General features: G+C 43.6%; 1 protein-coding gene across 3 annotated transcripts in view; it reads left to right on the forward strand.

Annotated features, from left to right (window-relative positions):
- The first annotated feature begins 387 nt into the window (after positions 1 to 387).
- The window catches only part of UVRAG (UV radiation resistance associated), a 336,478-nt gene continuing 314,957 nt past the window's right edge, over positions 388 to 21,908 (forward strand). For 2 of the 3 annotated variants that reach the window (XM_050756161.1, XM_050756159.1), the window contains exon 1: positions 388 to 721. In XM_050756161.1, coding sequence (XP_050612118.1) covers positions 605 to 721 — 117 coding nt within the window. In that variant the 5' untranslated portion in view covers positions 388 to 604. Of the gene's footprint in view, positions 722 to 10,932; positions 11,218 to 21,908 lie in introns of those variants that run through there. The other variant, XM_050756160.1, reaches the window with a different exon arrangement.

The following is a 21,908-nucleotide window of genomic DNA, read 5'->3' on the forward strand; positions in this document are numbered from 1 at the left end:
CGAGGGCGGAAGTGGCTCAGAAGACCGATACTCCCTAATCAGGTGACTCTCCCGCCTCCTGCACGTGACACCGGAGCCCAGGCGCGCACTCTACCTAATCAAGACCCCACCCCTCTTTCCCTTTACTGACAATTGACAGCGACCTCGTGCAATGGCCCTCCCGCCTCCACCAGGACCCTCTGCCCGTTGGTAGTGAATGAACCAATTAGACTGGGAAAAAAAGAAGCAACGCCCCGGGTTTCATTCCGGCTTGACAGACGCAATTGAGGCCATCCTCGAGTCCCTCCGCCCCCAAGTTCAGTACGGCCAGCGATGGACAGACCTTCTACCCAATAGCACGCCCCTTTTCTGCCGTTGGGTCCCGCCCCTTGAGGGCTAAGCCAATGAGCGCGCCGGATCTCGGCGGGTGGAGGGGTTGCACTGCGGTAATATGGCTCTTCCTTAGCCAGCGGCGGCAGCGGCGGCGGCCACTGTGCGGACGGAACAGTCCTGCCTGTCGGGTGGCGGGTTTCTAGGCTGCAGGAGCTTGGCAGGTCGTGGCTAGGAGGCAGCGGCGGATGCCGGAGGAGCGGCCGCCTCGCCGCTTGGCGGCTCCTGGATCCAGATGAGCGCCTCCGCGTCGGTCGGGGGCCAGGTCCCCCCGCCACCCCCGGGCCCGGCCGCCGCGCTGCCTCCCGGTTCTGCCGCGCGGGCCCTGCATGTGGAGCTGCCGTCTCAGCAGGTAAGCCCGCGCGGCTCGCAGCGCTCGGGAGGGACCCGGGCAGGCCCGCGTGGAGAGCCTGCTGGCTCCGGGCTGACCCCACGAGCCGGGACACCCAGAGCAGGGACCCGGAGGGCTCGCGGGACTGAGGAAGACTGTCAGGAGATCTTGTACGGGGAGGGGTCCAGTGATGGCCGAACCTCCGGGAGATCCCGGAGTCCTAGGAGAATCCGGTTATAGGAGATGGGCTTGTGAGGGGACAAGCAGCCAGCCAGCGAAAGTCCCTGGGGCCCCAGCCCGAGGCCACCTCCCCCAACGCAAGGAGCCGGGGATTCCCCCGCGTAGACCATCTCCCTCGTTCCCCCCGGGAGGGACCCGGGGAAGCCCCTGTGTCCCACGGGCCACAGCGAAAGCACTTTTTCTTTCTTTCCCCACCTGGCCGTCCCCGCTTATGGAGAAACCAGTTTGTACTCTTCGTGCAAGAGCCCTGGAGGAGACTTTAGGGTGTCTACCATTTGCTTTAATCTCCCTTGATTATTAAGTATTCGGCCTCTTTAGAGAAATGTATTTGAGACTTGGGGGTTTCCTTCCTAATTCTCCGAGTCTCAAGGAACGCATCTGAATAATTAGGAGGACTCTTTCCTTCTTCATTCCCTCCAGTGAGTCTCTGTGGAAGGAGGATTTGATGTATATATTCATGTGTTCATCCTTTAAGAAGGGCTTTGAGGACCTCTTGGCTCTGCCTTGTAGGGAGTTAAGAAGGGGGAAACACTGACTTTGCAGGTCTGACAAAACTCTTTGTTTTACTCACATATCTGTAGAGTACTTCCCTCCTTATATCGGTTGCCTTCCTTCTGTCCCCCTAGGGGAGATTTTGCAGGAGGCTTAGCATTAAAGAGACCTAAAGAAAGTACCTTTCACCCTCTCCCTTTATTCCTCCTTCCAAGAAGAGGATCTAGGAGAAACTATCATTTATTGAGAACTTTCGTGTTGGATTTGTGCAGAGTTGGATTTGTGCAGAATTCACTGAATTTTCACAACTCTGTGAGATAGCTGATTTTATTACCCCCATTTGGCAGTTGAAGAAACGGGCTTGTCCAGAGCCTTCCAGTTGGTAAGTGGTGGGACTGGGTTGCAGAATCCAGTGTCTGACTCTGCAGCCATGCACGTTCTTGAGACTTCGGCAGCCTTCCTCAACCACCTTTACACAGGACAGAGTGAGTTCCTTCATACACCCCTCCAACTTTTCATCAACTGCCAGTGGGACTTAGGAAGGATTCACAAAGAGGAAGGGAGAGGTTGTGGGGGAGAGAGTGGTTGAAAAGTGAAATGGATTTGAATGCAGTAAAGGAGGCGGGGGCTAAAGGGAAGAGAAGAGTTGGAGATAATAACCACTGTGGTTGCCATTGAATAGGCAGACAGAAGAGCTTACAGTAGCAACGGCTTTTTGCGTGACTACTACCTACTACCGAAGAGGATTGAAAAGATACCATGTGCCCTGGTTTTGTGATGCTGTTGGCAGGGAATTTCTGAATAGTAGGAGTTTGAGGGTAGTGGGAGTTTGGATTGGATTGTGAGATACTGGAAGAGGGTAGAAGTCTGGCTAGGGAGACACGTCTCTGGAGTGAGCATTAATGTGAGTTTTTGTACGTGTAGGAGGTAGAGTGTGAGGGTGGATACTGGGAGAGGGAATAGGGAGCACCCTTAGAAACAGCCTGGAGAAGTCCTAAGGAGTTCAGGGGCCAAGAAGGGTTTAGTTTGGGGGAGCTTCGAGAGCATGTGGGATTAGGAAAGAGAAAGCATCATTTACTTCATAGAGCCTGTTCTCTAATAACAGTTCACAGTTTAACACTGGGAAAACTAATGCAAACAAACTGTTGATGGAATAATTTCAGCCTGATTTGTTAGTGTTTGTCAAATTTTTGGATAGGTGCCGAGGGATATATAGTGGCTTAAGTGTACAGCTGAATGCTATATGAATGCCGAGTATGCTATTTACAGCTTTCTGGGGGTGTCATCCTTGAATTCTTGGAAGGCAGCCTATATAACAAAGCACTTTTACTTTTGCAGTTGACATTAATTTAGCTTTTGGGGTCAAAAGGCTCAGGTTTTTAGTGTATAAATAGTATCAATAAAATTTTGTTGAAGTTTTATCTGTATATAGTTAAGTGCACAGATTATTAGTATTCAGTTGATGAATTGTCACCAAGGGAACAGTTATGTAAGTACTACCCAGATTAAGAAATACAAAATTTTGGCTGGGTACAGTGGCTCATGCCTGTAATCCTAGCACTTTGGGAGGCTGAGGTGGGGGGATCACTTGAGGCCAGAAGTTTGAGAACAGCCTGGCCAACTTGGCGAAACCCTGTCTCTACTAAAAATACAAAAATAAAATAAAATAAAAAAAATAGCCAGATGTGGTGGTGCACATTTGTAATCCCAGCTACTTGGGAGGCTGAAGCAGGAGAATCGCTTGAACCTGGGAGGCGCAGGTTGCTGTGAGCCGAGATTGTGCCACTGCACTCCAGCCTGGGTGACAGAGTGAGACTCTGTCTTTAAAAAAAAACAAAAAAACTCCAAAATTATTGACATCCTGGAAGTCCTCCTTATGTTCTCTCCCATCTCTACTTTTCCTTTTTCTCTAAAGGAACCACTTTTCTGATTTCTAATGTAAAAGATCAGTTTTTGCCTGTTCTTGAGCTTTGTATAAATGGAGTTGTGCAAACTGTATTTTTTTGTGTCTGGTTTCTTTTACTCAGTATTGTTAGAGTCATGGAGTATCTGTGTATGTCTAATTTTTTTGTTTTTAAGCATTTCTTTGTTGTCTTTTTTTGCTTTTACAAAATTTCAAAGGTTTAAATAAATTGGAATGTCAATTGTTAACTTTCCTTTAAATAATACTTCCAAACCATACATTTTAATACATCCCATACTAGTTAGCAAGGTATCTTTTTTTTTTTGAGACGGAGTCTAGCTCTGTTGCCCAGGCTGGAGTGCAGTGGTACGATCTCCGCTGATTGCAACCTCTGCCTCCTGGGTTCAAGTGATTCACCTGCCTCAGCCTCCCAAGTACCTGGGATTACAAACGTCTGCCACCACACCCAGCTAATTTTTGTATTTTTAGTAGAGGCAGGGTTTCACTGTGTTGGCCAGGCTGGTCTCGAACTCCTGACCTTGTGATCCTCCCGCCTCAGCCTCCCAAAGTGCTGGAATTACAAATGTGAGCCACTGTGCCTGGCAGGTATCAATATTTCTAAACAAATAAGCCCTGTTGGTTTAAGATTTCTATGATAAAGTTATCTCAAAGCATAGGTTCAGTGGCTCCAGCCTTCTTCTAAGATGGGGTTTGTCAACCTTGGGACTGTTGACATTTTGGAATGAAGATGGACGTTACATGTTTAGCCATATCCCAAGATATCAGCAGGACCTCCCCAGTCCTGACAATCAAAAATGAGTTCAGACATGGCCAAATGTTTCTTAGGGGGCAAAACTACCCCTAGTTGAGAACCACCTTTCTAAGGTGTATTTTCATTTTAGGATAGAGAATAGTATCCTTATTATTATCGACTCATTTATTCCAATCTTCATTAAGTCCTGTTGGTTCTAGAAGTGGCTGTAATGTTTAAAAAGTTAACACTGCAAACACCTGAACTTTTCCATGTATGAGTACTAACTATAGTCCGAATCAGCCCCTTGACAGTGTCAGATGGGACTACTACTTAATTTTGTCTCCTTTTGCTTCTGTGCGATCCTACTTTACTGTAATTTGAGCAAGAACTAGTCACACTTTTTTTTTTTTGTTTTTTGTTTTTAACACTTTGTTTGTTTGTTTGTTTGTTTTTGATTTTTGAGATAGTTTTACTCTGGTCACCCAAGCTGGAATGCAGTGGTGCGATCTCCTCTCACTGCAACCTGCCCCTCCTGGGTTCAAGCGATCCTCCCACCTCAGCCTTCCGCGTAGCTGGGACCACAGGCTGTGCCACCATGCCCAGCTAATTTTTGTATTTTTAATAGAGATAGGGTTTCACCATGTTGGCAGGCTGGTCTTGAACTCCTGGCCTCAGGTGATCTGCCTGCCTTGGTGTCCCAAAGTGCTGGGACTACAAGTGTGAACCACTGTGCCTGGCCCAAAACAAACTATTTCTTAGAAAGTTTTGTTTCTATTTTTGACCAAGCGCGGTGGCTCATGTCTGTAATACCAGCACTTTGTGAGGCTGAGGCAGGATGATCACTTGAGGTCAGGAGTTTGAGACCAACCTGGCCAATATAATGAAACCCTGTCTCTATTAAAAATAGAAAAATTAGCCAGGTGTGGTGGCAGGTACCTGTAATCCCAGCTATTCAGGAGGCTAAGGCAGGAGAATTGCTTGAACTTGGGAGGCAGAGGTTGCAGTGAGCTGAGATGGCACCATTGCACTCCAACCTGGGCGATGAGAGCGAAACTCTATCTAAAAAAAAAATTATTTCTATTTTTTTATTTTTATTTTTTTTAGAGACAAGATCTTGCTCTGTTGCCCAGTCTGGAGTACAATGATGTGATAGATCATTGGCTCCCTGAGGCCTCAACCTCCTGAGATCAAGTGATTCTCTTGCCTCAACCTCCCGAGTATCTAGGACTACAGGCATGTTGCCACCATGCCCAGTTCATTTTTAAAATTTTTTCATAGAGATGGGGTCTTGCCGTGTTGCCCAGGCTAGTCTCAAACTCCTGGCCTCAAGAAATCCTTCTGCCATGGCCTCCCAAAGTGTGGGATTATAGTTGTGAGCCACTATGCCCAGCCAGAAAAGTTTTATATTTATAGAAAAATTGAGAAGATAGTACAGAAAGTTCCTATATACACCTAGTTTCACTTATTCACTTATTCTGGTTTATTTTATTTTATTTATTTTTTTTTGAGACAGAGTCTCGCTCTGTCACCCAGGCTGGAGTGTAGTAGTGTGATCTCCGCTTACCGCAGCCTCTACCTTTCAGGTTCAAGCGATTCTCCTGCCTCTGCCTCCTGAGTAGCTGGGATTACAGGCATGAGCCACTGTGCCTGGCTGATTTTTGTGTTTTTAGTAGAGATGAGGTTTTGCCATGTTGGCCAGGCTGGTCTTGAACTCCTGACCTCAGGTGATCCGCCCGCCTTGGCCTCCCAAAGTACTGGGATTACAGGTGTGAGCCACCGCACCCGGCCTCACTTATTCTTAATATCTGCCTTGACATATGGTACATTTGTTAGAGTTAATGAACCAATATTGGTATATTATTGACTAAAAAAATCCATAGTTTATTTAGATTTTCTTAGTTCTAAACAACTGTGGCCAGGCCTGGTGAGCACTTTGGGAAGGTGAGGCAGGAGGATCCCTTGAGCCTGGGAGGTTAAGGCTGCAGTGAGCCCTGATTGCACCACTGTACTCTAGCCTGGAAGACTGTGATTAAATGTGATTAACTATATATACAACATAAAATTTGCTGTTTAAATATTTTTTAAGTATACAATATAGTGGCATTAAAAACACACTTAATGTTGGCCGGGTGCGGTGGCTCAAGCCTGTAATCCCAGCACTTTGGGAGGCCGAGACGGGCGGATCACGAGGTCAGGAGATCGAGACCATCCTGGCTAACATGGTGAAACCCTGTCTCTACTAAAAAATACAAAAAACTAGCTGGGCGAGGTGGCGGGCGCCTGTAGTCCCAGCTACTCCGGAGGCTGAGGCAGGAGAATGGCGTAAACCCGAGAGGCGGAGCTTGCAGTGAACTGAGATCCGGCCACTGCACTCCAGCCTGGGCGACAGAGCAAGACTCCGTCTCAAAAAAAAAAAAAAAAAAAAAAAACTTAAAAAAAAAAAACCCACTTAATGTTATACAACCATCATCACTGTATATTTCCAGAATGTTTACGTCATCCCAAACAGAAAACAACTCCCCATTCTCACCTCCTACCAGCCCCTGGTAAATTCTGTTCTACTTTCTGTCTCTATGAATTTGACTATTCTGGGTACCTCATATAAGTGGCATCATACATTATTTGTCCTTTTATGTTTGGCTTATTTCACTTTGCAATGTTTTCAAGGTTCATCCGTGTTGTAGGGTATGTTGGAATCTCATGCCTTTTAAGGTGGATGGTATTCTGTTGTATGTATATACTACATTTTGTTTATTCATTCATCTCTTGATGGGTCCTTTTTTTGTTTGCTTCTTTGTTTTGAGACAGGGACTCACTCTGTTGCCCAGGCTAAAGTGCAGTGGCATGATCATGGCTCACTGCAGCCTTGACCTCCTGGGGTCAAGTGATCCTCCCACCTCAGCACCCCCGCAAGTAGCTGAGACTACAATGGCATGTGCCTCCACGCCCAGCTAATTTGAAAATTTTTTGTAGAAATGAGTCTCACTCTGATATCAAACTCATGGGCTCAAGAGATCCTCCTTCCTTGGCCACCCAAAGCAGTGTTGAGATTATAGCATGAGCCACCATGCCCAGCCAACCCTTAGTTTTTACCTGATGTCCTCCTTCTGTGCCAGGATCCTGTCTGGATACCACATTGTATTTAGTTGTTCTGTCTCTTGCCTCCTCTTAGTTGTGGCAGTTCCTCAGACTTTCCTTGTTTTTGATGACCTTGACAGTTTTGAGTATTGGTCAGGTGTTTTGTAGGAAGCCACTCTATTGGAATTAGTCTGCTGTTTTTTCTTATGATTGCTAGGGTGGTGGTGTTTTGGGAGCAAGACTCAAGAGGTAAAGTGCTATTTTCATCTTACGTTATGTACATATTATTAACATGATTTATCACTGTTTTTTTTGCTTGTTTGTTTGTTTTGTTTTTTTGTTTTTTTTTTGAGATGGAGTTTCACTCTTGTTGCCCAGGCTGGAGTGCAATGGCGTGATCTCAGCTCACTGTAACCTCCACCTCTCAGGTTCAAGCGATTCTTCTGCCTCAGCCTCCTGAATAGCTGCAATTACAGGTGCCCACCACCACGCCAGGGTTTCACCATGTTGGCCAGGCTGGTCTTGAACTCCTGACCTCAGGTGATCCACCCACCTTGGCTTCCCAAAGTGCTGGTATTACAGGTGTGAGCCACCATTCCTGGCTGATTTATCACTGTTGATACTAACTTTTATCACCAGCTGTGGTAGCATATGTTAGGAAAAGCAAACTAGCTGTTTTCTCTTATTACACTATTATACCCTCAACATATATATTAGAGTTTATATACAATCTATATGTTAGATTTGGGGGGTTTAGATGTGTGGGGTTTTTCCCCACACACCAAGCGATTCTCGAGTGATGGTGTCCTATGATTCAATTCAATTCTGCCACAGTCTCCTTAGAGTTAGTATCATATTCCACAAGTTAAAGGCTCAGTCCCATAAAACTGTCCCCTACTTCACATGCCAGTCGTAAGTCTGGGTTTCTGGAACTTCTGACCAACTGGCTATAAATTGGGGGTTCCTATGTTCATCTCCTCAGGCTCAGTCATTTACTAGAGAAGCAACCGGAACTCAAGAAAGCACTTTGCTTGCACTTACTGTTTTTTTTGTTTAAATAAACAATATTACCCAGGATATGGATGAACAGCCAGATGGAAGATATGCATAGGGAACAGTATGGGGGAAATGTCCCTGAGCTTTCATGCCCTCTCATGGCAGCTCCACCCTCCACATGTTCAGCAACCCAGAAACTCTCCAAAACCTGTAGTTCTGTGATTTTTATGGAGGCTTCATCGTGTAGTCATGATCAATTATTTTTTTATTTTATTTTATTTTATTTTTTTTTGAGACGGAGTCTCGCTCTGTCGCCCAGGCTGGAGTGCAGTGGCCAGATCTCAGCTCACTGCAAGCTCCGCCTCCCGGGTTCCCACCATTCTCCTGCCTCAGCCTCCTGAGTAGCTGGGACCACAGGCGCCGCCACCTCGCCTGGCTAATTTTTTGTGTTTTTAGTAGAGACGGGGTTTCACCGTGTTAGCCAGGATGGTCTCGATCTCCTGACCTTGTGATCCGCCCGTCTCGGCCTCCCAAAGTGCTGGGATTACAGGCTTGAGCCACTGCGCCCGGCCCATGATCAATTATTAAGTCAATCCTGCCCCTCTCTCCTTCCTGGAGGATGGGGAGTGGGGCTGAAAGTTCCAAGCTTCTGATCATGGCTTGGTCTTTCTGGTGACCATCCTCCTTCTAGGAGCCCACCAAGAGTTGTCTCATTAGGACAAAGGATGTTCCTTTCACCTAGGAAATGCTGAGGTACTAGGCGTTGTGTCTAGAACTGGGGTCAAAGACCAAATATTAAAAGTAGAGATTTTCTAGCACCCCTGTGGCACCCAGGGAATGACAGAGGTTTTAAGAGCTCTGCACCAGGAACTGTGTACAAAGACCAAAGTATACATTTATTATTATAAATTAAAGGGCCACAGGTAGTGTTTGTCAGGTTTCTCTGCTGTAAGGTTACTCTTCCTCCCCTTCCCTCTATACTGTAGTGTTCGCAAGGAAGTCACTATGTGTAGTCTACACTTGAGTGAGATCTGTGCTCCCCCTTCTTGAGGGTAGTGTATCTACATAAATTATTTGGAATTTTTCTGTATGGGAGATTAAATCATGGCTCACTGCAGCCTCTAACTCCTGGACTCAAGTTATGTGCCTCAGCCTCCCAAGTAGCTGGGACCACAGGTGCACACCACCATGCCTGGTTCATTTTTTAATTTTAATTTTTGTAGAGACAGAGTCTTGCTATATTGTCCAGGCTGGTCTCTAACTCCTGGCTTGAAGCAGTCCTCCTGTCCTGGCCTCCCAAAGCGTTGGGATTACAGGCATGAGCCACTGCGCTGGGCAGGTAACTTTAACGTCACACAGAATGTCAACAAAGGGTCTACAATCTAGGTGTTTCCTGTTTGCCCTAGACACCCATTCTTTGCAGGGTTTTAGTGAAAAGTTTTAATTACCTCAGAGTTTGGTACCATCAGGCTTTATATTTTATTTCCTACAGCACTTGTGCCTAACACTGTGCTAATGATTTAGTAGGAACTCATGTACAATTTTTTTGTTTATGAGTCTTTCCCTTGAAAACTTTATAGCCTAAAGAAAACAAGGAAAGATTGGATTCAATGGTATTGAAACCCATACCAAAAAAAAAAAAAAAAAAATGATAGAAGCAGAAAAGGAGATCTAAAGCTTGATTTTGCTGTACAGGATAAATATTTTCCCCTAGTATGTTTATGTTTATTTGGATACTCTACTTTTGTAAATCTAATTTAATCATCTTTCTATTATTAAAAAAATCAGTTTTATTGGCAAGGCCGTTCATCTTATCAGAAACATGTGCCTCACGCAATGCACTACCATGCTGTGTACATTCATTCCTTCTGCAAATATTTACTAAGCCCCTTGTAACTCGAAGAAAAAATGTAATATATAGTTCAGTATCTACAAAGTAAAATGATGGCAATTTTTGTGCTGCTTTGGCTCTTGTAAATAAAATGATATGAGGAAGCCTCAGAAACTTAAGATATCAGCATCTTGAAATCATTATTTTTTATGTGACAAAATGCTATTAGGAATTTATGTTTTTTGTTTGTTTCTCTTTTTCCTGTGAAAATGAGTTTTTTTTTTTGAAAGGAAAAGCTATGTTTATTTAGTGTTTACCTTAAAATGTCTCTATAGGATCACAATTCTTTGTGGTAGAAAATTCAGAAGTGAAACTGACTAGAAATAGAGCACAAGCAGAATTGAAACTAATAAGTTGGGCCTGAAGTGAAATGTATGGTAGAATGAAAAAAAATTAGATTTTCATAGTTTCTAAATGTGTATTTTTGATCAGCTGTGTATTTTTACCTGTCAGACATGTTACTGCTGGGGAGAAAAAGAAATTTGTCATTTTTAACATACTGGAATGTGTACAGCTACAAACTAAAGGTGTTTTAGAAAAATTAAAGACATCTTTCTGAAGAGAGAGGTTGAAACATTTTAGGTTTATGCTTTGTTTTAGGTTTAATGACATAAGTAATGTCTTTTTTTTTTTTTTTTTTTGAGACGGAGTTTCCCTGTTGTCGGCCAGGATGGAGTGCAATGGCACGATCTCAGCTCACTGCAACCTCTGCCTCCCAGGTTCAAGTAATTCTCCTGCCTCAGCCTCCCGAGTAGCTGGGATTACAGGCCCCCGCCACCCCGCCTGGCTAATTTTTGTATTTATAGTAGAGATGGGTTTCACCACATTGGCCAGGCTGGTCTCAAACTCCTGACCTCAGGTGATCCACCTGTCTCGGCCTCCCAAAGTGCTGGGATTGCAGGCGTGAGCCACCGTGCCTGGCCAGTAATGTCTTATATTGTTAAATTTTTTCAATGCTTTGTACGATATTTTAGCAGTTGCCTCCTTAGATTATAAAGGTGAGGAGTACACGCAGAATGGAAACTTAACATTGGAATTTTACAATTCATAGTACACCTTCTTGATTTAGTATCACATAACCTTGTTTTCCCTCTTATTTTAAGATGGAAACATGGATTTTGAATCATGGAATTTTACAGATGCAAAACCTGAAACCCTCCAAGGTGAAACTATTTGCCTGGCCACAGACTTGTTCTATCTGTTTATTCTTGCCCTGAAGTATTTAGTGAAGAGTATTAGTTTAACAGATCTGTGTTGTGTCTTGTTCCTGCTTGTGGTGGAGAAAAAAACAGAACCTGGGTCTTGTGAACAGTTCCACTGTTCTTGGCTGGGTGTGTTGAGAAGTTGTTTCTTTTTTTTTTTTGAGATGGAATTTTGCTCTTGTCACCCAGGCTGGAGTGCAGTGGGTGGTGTGATCTCGGCTCACTGCAACCTCCGCCTCCTGGGTTCAAGCGATTCTCCTGCCTCAGCCTCCTTAGTAGTTGGGATTACAGGTGCCTGCCAGCACGCTCGGCTAATTTTTGTAATTTTAGTAGAGATGGGGTTTCACCACGTTGGCCAGGCTGGTCTCAAACTCCTGACCTTAGGTGATCCACCCACTGCTGGGATTACAGGCGTGAGCCATCGTGCCTAGCCAAGAACTTGTTTCTTTTTCTTTTCTTTTCTTTTTTTTTTTTTTTTTGAGACAGAGTCTTGCTCTGTTGCCCAGGCTGGAGTGCAGTGGCCAGATCTCGGCTCACTGCAAGCTCCGCCTCCCGGGTTCACGCCATTCTCCTGCCTCAGCCTCCCGAGTAGCTGGGACTACAGGTGCCCACCACCTCGCCCGGCTAGTTTTTTGTATTTTTTAATAGAGACAGGGTTTCACCGTGTTAGCCAGGATGGTCTCGATCTCCTGACCTCGTGATCCGCCCGTCTCGGCCTCCCAAAGTGCTGGGATTACAGGCTTGAGCCACTGCGCCCGGCCTCTTTTTTTCTTTTAAGATGGAGTCTGGCTCTGTGGCCGGGCTGGAGTACAGTGACGCAATCTTGGCTCACTGCAACCTCCGTCTCCCGGGTTCAAGTGATTCTCCTTCCTCAGCCTCCAGAGTAGCTGGGATTACAGGTGCCCACCACCACTCCCAGCTAATTTTTTATGTCTTTAGTAGAGATGGGGTTTTACCATGTTGGCCAGGCTGGTCTCAAACTCCTGATCTCGTGATCTGCCTGCCTCTGCCTCCCAAAGTGCTGGGATTACAGGCATGAGCCACTGCTCCTGGCCAAGAACTTGTTTCTTAAACTTCACTCGATGCTTTGGCACTTTAGCCTCACAGCTTTGGGGATTTTAGGCTAGAATTTGAAACGGGGGAGAGGCTGTATTTTAACGTTCTCTTTAAGGGCAGAGCACTCAGAGTCTACCCTCCACCTCCCTTTTATGGTGTGAATAAAAGTGAAACTTTGGAATGTCCGTCTGGAGCTTAAATGATCAGTCTTCTGTTTTGTCCCTGGGTACTTACCATGCCTATCTTTTTTTTTTTTGAATACTCTACTTAACTTCTGTTCTCTGCCTCTTTAAGTTTCTGAAAGAGTAACCTTCTGGTGATGTGGGTTTTTTGATGGCAAGGGTTTTATTTTGTGTAATATTTGGTGTTGACTGCTGTAGACCCTATGTAGTAGTAATGTCATTAGGCATTTTACTTATCCATTCTTTGTGAAAACTCCAGTATAGTGTGCTTATTGATTGAGAGGCTGAGAATGATAATGCTGAAGTTGAGCATCAAAACTTACCACTTTGGAGTCTCACTTTGTTGGTCCATTGAAATAGCTGGCATTTTTTCCTACTGTGGTTTTTATAATGCCCAAAAGATGCAGTCAGACATTTTTGAAAATAATGAGGAATAGCAGGAAGCTGAAACTAGCAGCAACCTTTGGCTTTTGTCAGTAAACTCCTGGGAAAGAAAAACGGGATGACATAAAAGTAAAAGTGAGAATCAGACTTAATAGATCATAAAAGTAAACCTGAGAATCAGGCTTATGATCTGTTTTTTTTTTTCTCTCCAGGAAAAACTTTATACTCTTTAACATGAGTGTACCTTTTGTGATTAAGGGTTTAGCAGTGAATACAAGTAATTCATGTGTTCATGTTCGCCCATGTTAAAACTAATTCTGGGCTGGGTGCGGTGGCTCATGCCTTAATCCTAGCACTTTGGGAGACTGAGGCAGGTGGATCACCTGAGGTTAGGAGTTCGACACCAGCCCGCGCAACATGGCGAAACCCCATCTCTACTAAAAATATAAAAAATTAGCTGGACGTGGTGGCAGGTGCCTGTAATCCCAGCTACTCAGGAGGCTTAGGCAGGAGAATCGCTTGAACCCAGGAGGCGGAGGTTGCAGTGAGCCGAGATCACGCCACTGCACTCCAGCCTGGGCAACAAGAGCAAAACTCTATCTCAAAAACAAACAAACCAATAAAAAACTAATTCTGAGTGCAGGATAGGAAAAACTAAGAGATAGCCATTTATTCAATAGATACTTTTATTTTATTTATTTATTTTATTTTTTTTTTGAGACGGAGTCTCGCTCTGTCACCCAGGCTGGAGTGCAGTGGCCGGATCTCAGCTCACTGCAAGCTCCGCCTCCCGGGTTCACGCCATTCTCCTGCCTCAGCCTCCCGAGTAGCTGGGACTACAGGCGTCTGCCACCTCGCCCGGCTAAGTTTTTGTATTTTTAGTAGAGACGGGGTTTCACTGTGTTAGCCAGGATGGTCTCGATCTCCTGACCTCATGATCCGCCCGTCTCGGCCTCCCAAAGTGCTGGGATTACAGGCTTGAGCCACCGCGCCCGGCCAATAGATACTTTTAAAGTGCCTTGTTTGATTTGTTAGACACAGGATTTGGAACTGTACGTCTTGTGTCTGCCAACCTACTTACGTCTTTCAGGGAATATGAACTATTTCCTTCCTCAATTCCAATCATTCTTTTGTTTGAGAGCTAATCCAGAAAACTAAACTCTTAAAAAATACAAAATAAAAATAATCTTGCTTAGGATTTTGAAAAACCTTTTTTGTTTTAACATTGTCTCCTTTTAATGAAAATAAGACTGTCCTCAAGAAAATCAGTATTGCTTTCATCCACTAAAATGTTAATATCTCAGTATACATGAGAAGCAACAACATGAAGAAAGCTTTCTGGTTTTTTATTCTGAAAATAGATTATGAAGCAAGGTTGGCAGGTAGGCTGTGGGATGCTCATTGCAGGTCTAGGATAATTTGCAGGACTATACTTATTACAGGATAGAATTGGTACCATTATAGAATTTTATATATAGTAGATATTTCAGACTTGTTTTCATGCATTGATTTATTGGAGTTTATTCTACATGGAGTGTGTTTAATATAAATATAAAAATAAAGAGTAGCTGCCCAGGTACTCTGGAGTGATTGGTTGACTGGTGATAGTCATACACTTCTATCAAAAACATCAGTATAAATTGGGTGCCGTGCTATGCTCCTGTAATGCTAGCCTACCTGGGAGGCTGAGGTGGGAGGATTGCTTGAGGCCAGGAGTTTGATTCCAGCCTAGGCAATATAGTGAGACCCCCATCTCTAAAAAAAAAAAAAAAAAAAAAGACACCAGTCTGATGATGGTGATGATGATGATGATGATTAATTAATTTTTGGAGACAAGGTTGCCCAGGCTGGAATGCAGTGGTGCAATCATGGTTCACCCGCAATCTTGACCTCCCTGGGCTTAGGTGATCCTCCCACCTTAGCCTCCTGAGTAGCCGAGACTACAGGCGTGCACCACCATGTCTGGCTAATTTATATATATATATATATATATATACACACACACACACACACACACGTAAAAATAAATAATAAATACACACACACACGTATATATATATTTTTGGTAGAGACAGGGTTTTGCTGCTGGGACTACAGGCACGCGCCACCATGCCTGGCTAATTTTTGTAGTTTTTCTGGTTGAGATGGGGTTTTGCCATGTTGCCCAGGCTGGTCTCAAACTCCTGAGCTCAAGCAGTCTGCCCACCTTGGCCTCCCAAAATGTTGGGGTTAGAGGTGTGAGCCATTATACCCAGCCAGTCTGGTTATTAGATGAGGACACTGTAGAGTTGCAGAATTTCTTTTTGGATTCTTTTTTTGAGACACTGGGTCTCATTATATTGCCCAGGGTCAGGCTGAAGTGTAGTGGCTATTCACAGGTAATGCACTACAACCTTGAACTCCTGGGTTTTAAATGGATCCTTCTGCCTTAGCCTCTGCAGTAGCTGGGACTGTAGATGTGTGCCACTGTACCCTGCTGAATTGCAGAATTTCTTAATTGCAAACTAGTGTATTTTTGATATTATACAACTACCCAAAAACTACTAAAAAATTAGAAAGCTGCTTCTCATGGATACCCAGACATTAACATTTTAACGAATGAAAGCAATACCACTTTTCTCAATGACATTCTTCTCTTCATTAAGGTGTCCTGTAAAGATCAGTGTAATATGGAAGACTTTCTTAACTGTGACCCATTTTGTTTGGCTTCTTAAAGTTCATTTGAGTAATTCCTCACTTATTTAATGTTGCATAAATGTGAATGCTTGTAAATGCCAGAGACTGTCTAGGTGCTGGAAATAAAACAGCAAGCAAGACAGAGACACTGCCTTTATGGACCTTAATTTCTGGTGCATGAGTGACAAGGTGGTTAGCAAGCTTTTCTGTGAAGGACCAGATAGTGAACATGTTTCTGTCTCAGCAGGCCTCCTAGAGTCTTAGTAGCAAGTACTCAACTGGTTGCTGTAGTGCAGAAACAGCCTTATACTATATGTAAACAAATGAGTGTGGCTGTATTCCAGTAAAACTTTAAGGATACTGAAATTATTAATTTTCATTTGCCATGAATATTTGTCGTCTTTTTCTTTTTATTTTTTTGAGACAAAGTCTCACTCTGTTGCCCAGGCTGGAGTGCAGTGGCACAATCTCGGCTCACTGCAGCCTCCACGTCCTGGGTTTAAGCGATTCTTGTGCCTCGACCTCTCACGTAGCTGGGACTACAGGTGCGTGCCACCACACCTGGCTAAGTTTTGTATTTTTATTAGAGACGCGGTTTTGCCATGTTTACCAGGTTGGTCTCCAGCTCCTAACCTCAAGTGATCTGCCCCCCTCGTCCTTCCAAAATGTTGGGATTACAGGTGTGAGCCACTGTGCCCGGCCAATTAATTGGTATGAAATTCCTTCTGTGTATCAGATACTGCATTATACTCTAGTGTACTTCCTTCTCCAACTTCTGTTATTCTTGGAATGCCAGAATATCTTTGAATATGGTTTTGAGGCTTCTTACAGCAAGTAAGTATTCCTTTTTTTTTTTTTTTTTTTTTGAGACAGAGTCTCGCTTTCGGCCAGGCTGGAGTGCAGTGGTGCAATCTCGGCTCACTGCAACCTCTGCCTCTTGGGTTCAAGCGATTCTCCTGCCTCAGCCTCCCGAGTAGCTGGGACTACAGGTGCATGCCACTATGCCCAGCTGATTTTTTTTTGTATTTTTAGTAGAGACTGGGTTTCACCATATTAGCCCTGTGGTCTCAATCTCCTGACCTCGTGATCCACCCGCCTCGGCCTCACAAAGTGCTGGGATTACAGGCGTGAGCCACCGTGCCCAGCCGTAAGTATTCTTTAATATGGTGTCATAGGAAGACTTGTTGTAAGGCTGGTCCGGGGTATAACTAAGGTAAGTTTGGAAAAAGCGCTTTGTTCTCGTCCTCATGTTCTTAAGCTTTATACAGTGAGAAGACTAGGTTATCTGTAGCTCTGTGCACATTTTTAACCTCTGTGTGCCTCCATTTCCTCAGTCGCCAAATGCTTTTGTCTTGAATACTTTCATTCTACAAATATTGTGTTCAACTCTGTTCTACACCATCATTAATTCAACAGTTATTTTTTGAGTTTCTACGATGTATCTCAACAGTGGTTAAGAATATGGACACTAGAGCCTGATTGCTTGTGTTCAAATCCTGGTCCAGCCATTTCCTATGTGCCTAAACTAAATTAGGCAATCTGGAAGTTATTTAGTCTCTGTGTGCCTCAGGGAGACTCAGGTAAAATGGGCATAATAATAGCCTACCTTGTAGGGTTGTTTAGAGGATTAAATGCGTTATAAATTTCCCTAAAAAGGTGCTTGGTTTACAGTAAGTGTTCAAAAAATGTTGTTGCTACTGTCATTGCGATTCCCATTTGTCAGGCACTGAAGATACAGGATAAATGTGTCCTTGTCCTAGAGGGACTCATAATCTAGTGGGTGGCCGGGAGTTGTGGCTCACGCCTGTAATCCCAGTACTTTGGGAGGCCGACGCAGACAGATCACGAGACCATCCTGGTCCACATGGTGAAACCCCGTCTCTAAATTAGCCGGGCGTTGCCTATAATCCCAGCTACTTGGGGAGGCTGAGGCAGGAGAATCACTTGAGCCTGGGAGGCAGAGGTTGCAGTGAGCCAAGATTGCACCATTGCACTCCAGCCTGGGCAAAAAGAGCGAAACTCTGTCAAAAAAAAAAAAAATTCAAATCTAGTGGGTAAGACAAATACGTCACTAGGCTATTTTAGTGCAATATAAGAGATGGTTCGAAGGAAGTACTGAGATGAGAAAGATGGGAAATGCATGCTGGCAGAGGGACCAGCTTGAGCAAAAAAGAAGGTATAAAAAGAATGGCAGATAATTGAGGCTAGAGTTTAAGGAGCTTAGAGGTGGGCAGTGGAAACAAGGAGTTGGAGAGTACAAATGCCTTTTGACTTACGATGGGGTTATGTCCTGATGAACCCACTGTTAATTGAAAATATTGCTAAGTTGAAAGTGCATTTGATACACCTAACCTCTCAAACACCGTAGCTTAGCCTAGCCTATGTTCTCAGACACTTTCCATTAGCCTGTAGTTGGGCAAAATCGTCAAACACAAAGCTGATTTTTAAAAAAGTATCGAATATCTCATGTAATTTACTCATGTAATTTATTGAATGCTGACCTGAAGGTGAAACACAGGATGGCTGTATGGGCACTCTATGTACGATTTCTACTGAATGCATATTACTTTCACACCATCATAAAGTAAAAGCATCATTAAGTCAAACCCGTCCTAAGTCAGGGACCATCTGTACCTAGGACAGTCTGTACTGTTCTACTTATAGCACTTCTGACGACAAATATGTTCGGTTTTCCTCCCAACATCAACCAATTCTTTTACACCAGTTGTGCATCCTTGCGTTGAGTTCAATTCTGATGCTATTTACCAGGAGTTATGACCTACAAGTTAAGGGCCCACTCCCACAAGGCTGCTCCCACAGACGTCAGTCTCAAGTCCCAGTCGCAGGCCTCCTGTACTTCTCAGCTATCAACTATAAACTGAAGGTTACCGTGACCTTCTCCTTGTGGTCAGTAATTTGCTAGAATGGCTCACAGAACTCAAGAAAACATTTCATGTATTATTATAGGTTTATGATAAAGGATACAACCTGGGGACAGCCAATGGAAGAGATAAATAGGGCAAGGGACGTGGTGCTTTCATGCCCTCTCTGGGTGCACTAGCCTCCTAGCCCTTAGATGTGTCCACCATTTCAGAAGCTCTCCAAGCTGTTTAGGGTTTCAGGGAGGTGCTATTACTTAGCCATGATTGATTATATCATTGGCTGTTGGTGATTAACACAATCTCCAGCCTCTCTCCCCTCCCTGGAGGTGGCGGGGAGGGTAGAGCTAAAAGTTCTGACCCTCTAATCAAGCCTCAGTGTTTCTGCCCTGAAGCTCTCTGAGGGACTCCCAGCCACCAGTTATCTTATTAGCATGCAAAAGACACTGTTATAACTCCAGAGATTCCAAGGATCTTAGAAGGTCTTTTGTCAGGAACTGGAAACTACCAATTATTACATTATAACAAAAGATGCTTCTGTCCCCCTATACCAAGGGTTTTAGGAGCTATGTGCTAGAAACCAGGGCTGAAGACATACATTTCTTATATTATAGTGTCACAGAGAAGTTGTACTAATAGTTCGGAGTTAGATTGTAAAGGGCCATGTATGCCATGCTTTAGAATTTGGAATTTGGACATTATCCTATAGGTAGAGGGGAACAGTCTTTATTTATTTTTATTTGGAAAGAATTTCAAGCTTATGGAAAAATGGCAAAACTAAAACATTTTATTTTATAAATTTCTGTTTTTCAGAACACCTGTATACTTGTTACTCAGATTTGTCTATTAACATTTTGTGTTCAAATCCTGGTCCAGCCATTTCCTATGTGCCTAAACTAAGTTAGGCCATCTGGAAGTCACTTATCTCTGCATGCCTTGGGCAGACTCAGGTAAAATGGGCATAATAATGGCCCATTTTGCTTCATTTGCAAGCTTGCTCTTTCTCTCTGAATATGTGTAGATAAAGATACATAATTTTATGTGAATCATTTGAAGTTGTTACATACATCATGACCCTTTACCCTTAAATACTTGAGTATGTATTTCCCAGAATAGGGATATTCTCTTTCATAACCACAGCATAGTTATCTGCAGAGACAGCTCAGTCGGGGAGTCCCTAACCCAGAGGCGCTAGAGGAATTAAAGACACACACACACACAGAAATATAGAAGTGTGGAGTCGGAAATCAGGGGTCTCACAGCCTTCAGAGCTGAGAGCCTGGAGCAGAGATTTACCCATGTATTTATTAACAGCAAGCCAGTGATAAGCATTGTTTCTATAGATTATAGATTAACTAACAGTGTTCCTTATGGGAAACAAAGGGGTGGGTTCTGGCTAGTTATCTGCAGCAGGAGCATGTCCTTAAGGCACAGATCGCTCATGCTATTGTTTGTGATTTAAGAATGCCTTTAAGTGGTTTTCTGCCCTGGGTGGGCCAGGTGTTCCTTGCCTTCATTCCAGTAAACCCACAACCTTCCAGTGTGGGCGTCAATGGCAATCACGAATATGTCACAGTGCTACAGAGATTTTGTTTATGGCCAGTTTTGGGGCCAAGTTAATGGCCAGATTTTGGGGGGCCTGTTCCCAACAGTTACCAACATCAGTAAATTTAACATTGATACTTTGATCTGAAGTTCATCGGTTGATTCTATAATGTCCTTTATAGAAATTTGCCTCCTCCAGTTCAGGATACAGTTGTAGGGTAGGTATTACATTTAACTGTTGTTTCTCTAATGTAGAACATTTCCACGGCTTTTCTTTGTCTTTTTTTTTTTTTTTTAAATGTCACTGTCATGATACAGACCCTGCTCCCTTTAAAAAAAAAATAGGACATTCCTCATTTTCTGTTTATCTGATGTTTCCTCATTATTAGATTCAGATTACACATTTTCAGTTGGAATATTGCATGGGTGGTAATATGTCCTTCATAAAGTATCACTTCTGGATGTTCATTTGTCCCTCATTGGTAATGTTAATTTTGTCACCCGGTCAAGGTATTGTCTGATTTCTCAACTCTAATTCTTTGTGTGTGTGTACATGCATGCCCTTGCAACTAATAGTCTATAGGGAGACACTTTAAGACGATGCATGGAGCGGGGCGCGGTGGCTCACACCTGCTATCCCAGCACTTCGGGATGCTGAGGTAGGTGGATCATGAGGTCAGGAGATCGAGACTGTCCTGGCTAACATGGTGAAACCCCGTCTCTACTAAAAATACAAAAAATTAGCCGGGCGTGGTGGCATGCACCTGTAGTCCCAGTTACTCAAGAGGCTGAGGCAGGAGAATAGCTTGAACCTGGGAGGTGGAGGTTGCAGTGAGCTGAGATCGTGCCACTGCATTCCAGACTGGGCAACACAGTGAGACTCCGTCTCAAAAACAACAACAACAACAACAAACCCCAAAATACTTTTTGTGGCAAAGGGTCTCACTAAGTTGCCCAGGCTGGTCTTGAACTCCTAGCCTCAAGATATCTTCCCTCCTCGGCCTCTCAAATTGCTGGGATTATGTGAGCCACCATGCCCGACCTCATTTGTGTTTGGTAGGGAAAAAAAGAATATAATTATGTAATTATCGGAGAGCCATAAACTATAACTGATAACACTGGTTGCCCCAGGGGGAAGGAAATGGGTATTTGGGGCATACAGTAGTATGGAGACTTCACTATATCCTCTTATATTCTGTGCCTTTTGAATTGTGAACCATATGAATATATTATCTACTATATTTTAAAAAATAACATTAAATATACTTTTTACTTCTTATTTTTTAAGACTAGTCAAGTGTAGTAGTGAGAAGGGGGAAAGAGTAGAGCAAGTTTGATCTGTAACTGACGGTGAACACTCAATTGAGAAAACTCATTACCTTTGGACCAGCTTAAGTTTACATTTCAAAAAAAACAGAGATGGCAACCAACCTTTAAACACAGGTATGCGGATGACAATTTCCAGAAGCAATATGACACAGTGGGAAGAACTCAAGTTAGAGCTTCAGCTCCACTCTAGGTGGTTTTACCACTCATTAGTGAGCAAGCCACTTACTGTTTCTGAGCCTGTTTCCCCTTCCATAAAATGGAGGTATTTCCACCTGCCTACCTCTGTGGGTTACTGTATTGATCAAATGAAATAATGGATATAAAAGCTCTCTAAAAAATTATGAAGTACTTTATAATATATATTTAAACAATAAAGTATTACAAAAATAGAGATGTCAAGAGAGGGATGTGGTTATTAGTGGAAGATGACGAATTTAGGCCATTCTAGTTTGAAGTAAAGAGACACAGATTTAGAATTCATCTCTCTAAATAGAGGTAATTATAAGTCACAAAAGTATAACAGATCTCTGAAGGATAAACATTCAACAAATAGGCTGGGTGTGGTGGCTCACGCCTGTAATCCCAGCACTTTGAGAGGCTG

The sequence above is a fragment of the Macaca thibetana genome, chromosome 14 (assembly GCF_024542745.1).
Source record: "Macaca thibetana thibetana isolate TM-01 chromosome 14, ASM2454274v1, whole genome shotgun sequence".
NCBI lineage: Eukaryota > Metazoa > Chordata > Mammalia > Primates > Cercopithecidae > Macaca > Macaca thibetana.